General features: G+C 35.4%; 1 protein-coding gene across 1 annotated transcript; it reads right to left on the bottom strand.

Annotated features, from left to right (window-relative positions):
• Positions 1-808: 808 nt before the first annotated feature.
• LOC107864380 (6,7,8-trihydroxycoumarin synthase) lies at positions 809-2751 on the bottom strand. The gene is given in 4 exon segments (XM_016710735.2): positions 809-1582; positions 1857-2437; positions 2440-2706; positions 2709-2751. Coding segments are annotated over 4 exon segments (1485 nt in total). The 5' UTR covers positions 2737-2751; the 3' UTR covers positions 809-973.
• Positions 2752-3058: the final 307 nt, after the last annotated feature.

Raw genomic sequence — 3058 nt, 5'->3', positions numbered from 1 at the left:
CTTGGACTGAAAGGATGGATTCTTGATTCTTTGGAAATGGAGGAGGGTTTCTTGAGAGAAATTTTGAGAAGATGGGCAAAGAATGCCCTTTTGGATGCTATAAATCGTCCTTTGGACGTTTGGGGTTGAGGGAAAAGGACCAAAGTGTCCCTTGACCCTTAAGGAGCTAAAATAGCGTGGGAATTGCCATCGTGTTGTGACCCCCAGTCGGGTTAGGTAGCCCTCGCGACACGACCCATATTTGGGTAAAGCAGACCTCGCATCGCGGGGCTATTGCGACCCCTCACTGCCTCACAAAGCATAACTTTTCACTCGGTTATCAGAATTTGGCAAAATTGATACCGTTGGAAAGATAATTCGGAGAGCTTTCATTTGATATATAGTAGTACCTCTAATTCGTTATATACAGCGATATATAACTGATTGAATTGATCCATATTTTGACGCTCACTAAAACTTGAATGATAGGAAAGCTTCCAACTCATCCTTGAGTTAAGGGACCCCTATGATCTCATTTCATGCTCAACTAGATTCACACACTACATAATTCATTAACACACTATATTTACATCGAATTTATGGTTTTTGGAACATCTACGAGTAAAAATGATGGTTTACGTTCTAGCCCAAAATTCAGGTTGTTACATATATCCTCCACAACTATAAATACAATACACCAGCCTTACTATAGTCAATTGAATAATATCAAATAAACAGAGAAGTGGAGAACTAAAAAAAAGTTGTAATAATATTGGACAACCTAGTGCACTAAAGCTCCCCCTATGTGCGAGGTTTAGAGAAGGGTCGAACAAAAGTTTGATATAATATAAATCTGAAATATAAGTTCCAAAAGATGATATATTGTACTATTGATTTTCCAGTATGTTGAATATGTATACATAATTCGAGTTAAAAGCAACAATGAATTCAACATACCTCAAGAACTCATACTAAATTCACGTTGGAGTATAATTTAAAAGTAATTTTTAGGTACAAGGCAAAGCTCATTTTTCTTGTGCATGGTAGTTGCTGGCCTAACATCTGTGTCAATGTCCTCTTTTCTTAACTCGCAAGGTAATTCCCAATCAAATGCATAAAGAAGATTTGATAATGCAAGTTCCATGACTGCAACTCCAAGTGTCATCCCCAGGCACCCTTTTCTGCCTGATCCAAATGGAAGCAACTCAAAATTTTGGCCCCTGAAATCGATCTTGCTGTTCAAGAACCTCTCAGGTATAAATTCTTCTGGATTTTCCCATATTTCAGGATCCCTTGCAATTGCCCAAATGTTGACATGAACTATAGTTTTCTGTTTAATTTCATATCCATCTAGTATGGAATTTTGCATTGTCTCTCTTGGTACTAACACTGGACCTGATGGATACAATCTAAATGTCTCTTTTATCACGGCTTTGAAGTAGGACATATTTTGGATATCATCTTCATTCACAATGCCTTTTTTCCCAATTATTTCTCTGATTTCACTTTGGACTTTCTTCATTACTTTTGGATTTTTTATCAAGGCTGTCATTGCCCATACTACTGCAGCTGCACTAGTGTCTATTCCAGCAACGAACACATTCTACAAATAAAAAAATTGACATGGAAGAAGATACACATGGTCAACTCATGATAATAGGCACATTTGTGCTACATATTAGATGTGACAAAATCAAACAACCTTATAGTAATCTAGCTGATTAAGTTTAAATAAATTAAGCAAAATTTTAAAAGGGTTGGATCAATGATCCATGTTGGCCCATCCATATTTGATCTAACTCGTTCATTTTTTCACCTATATATACTTCCAGGCATACAATAATTATATGTGTGTGTACCATGAGAGGGAGAATTACCATGAGAATTCCATTGATATCATCCAAAGTGAGATCAATTGGAGTGGACTTCTCTTTCCTCAATTGAAGCAAAAGATCAAGAATATCCCCTTCCATGGATTTTGGTCTATTGGGATTGTGATGTTTCTCAATCAGTTCTTCATAAAACTCATCCAAATCCTTAAAGATTTTGTCAAGTCGATCTGTTAATCCAGTAAGTTTATCAATCCAACTTAATAAGGGCAAACAATCAGACACAAAAAAGCTAGTGGTCATGGCTTGAGCTTCGAGTAAAAGATAATCAAATCTCTTCCTTTCATGTCCTTCTTCATCAAACCTAACACCAAAAGCAACTCTACAAATAATTGTACTAGTAAGCGAAATCATTAAATTGCTCAAATTGGTGAGTTGAGAATTAGCAGCTTGTTGAGATATTCTCTTAATCATTTTTGAGACTTCATCCTCACGAATTGGACAAAAAGATTGCACTTTCTTGAGATTAAATAGGTGAAGAACACATATTTTTCTCACTTCCCTCCAACGGTCTGTGTAAGGTGCAAATCCGATATCATGACCATTGTAAGACAATTTTTGTTGCCAAGAAGAGAAGGTCTACTACAAAATACTAAATCTTGTGTCTTCAATACTTCTTTTGCTATTTTTGCTGAAGAAACTACAATCACTGGAGTAGAACCAAGTTTCAATGAGAAGATTTTTCCATATTTATTGGAAAGTTTCCAAAAATATATATGAGGGGTTAAATTATCTAATTGATGCAAATTTCCAAAGAATGGATGACCTATAGGACCTGGTGGCAAATTGTTTGTGGCACTCTTTTTGGGTTTAGAGAGAAGAAAAATAAGAATGATAGAAGGGCTACAAAGAGGAGAAAGAGCAACATTTTGTTGTTTAATGGCTTAACTCATTTCATATGTGATATATATCTTTTTCTGTAACGTACAATAAGAAGAAATGTTAGGTATAACTTTTAAGGCAAAAGGACATTGCATTTATAACTCACATATCCATGACCACACTATTAGAAAAAAAGGAATTAGATACGGACACAATTTTATAGCTAAACAATAAAAATTTTATGCTTATTACATTTAGCTAGGGATTACCGATGGATTATAGAAAATTCAATTAGCTAGGAGCATTTCAGCGACATATATATTAGATGGGGATTACCGACAAATTCCGTTGCTAATCCATGTTCTCTT

Source organism: Capsicum annuum, unplaced genomic scaffold (genome assembly GCF_002878395.1).
Source record: "Capsicum annuum cultivar UCD-10X-F1 unplaced genomic scaffold, UCD10Xv1.1 ctg5004, whole genome shotgun sequence".
Classification (NCBI taxonomy): domain Eukaryota; kingdom Viridiplantae; phylum Streptophyta; class Magnoliopsida; order Solanales; family Solanaceae; genus Capsicum; species Capsicum annuum.
The sequence above is the reverse complement of the archived record's forward strand: the minus strand, read 5'-3'. Positions and strand labels throughout refer to the sequence as shown.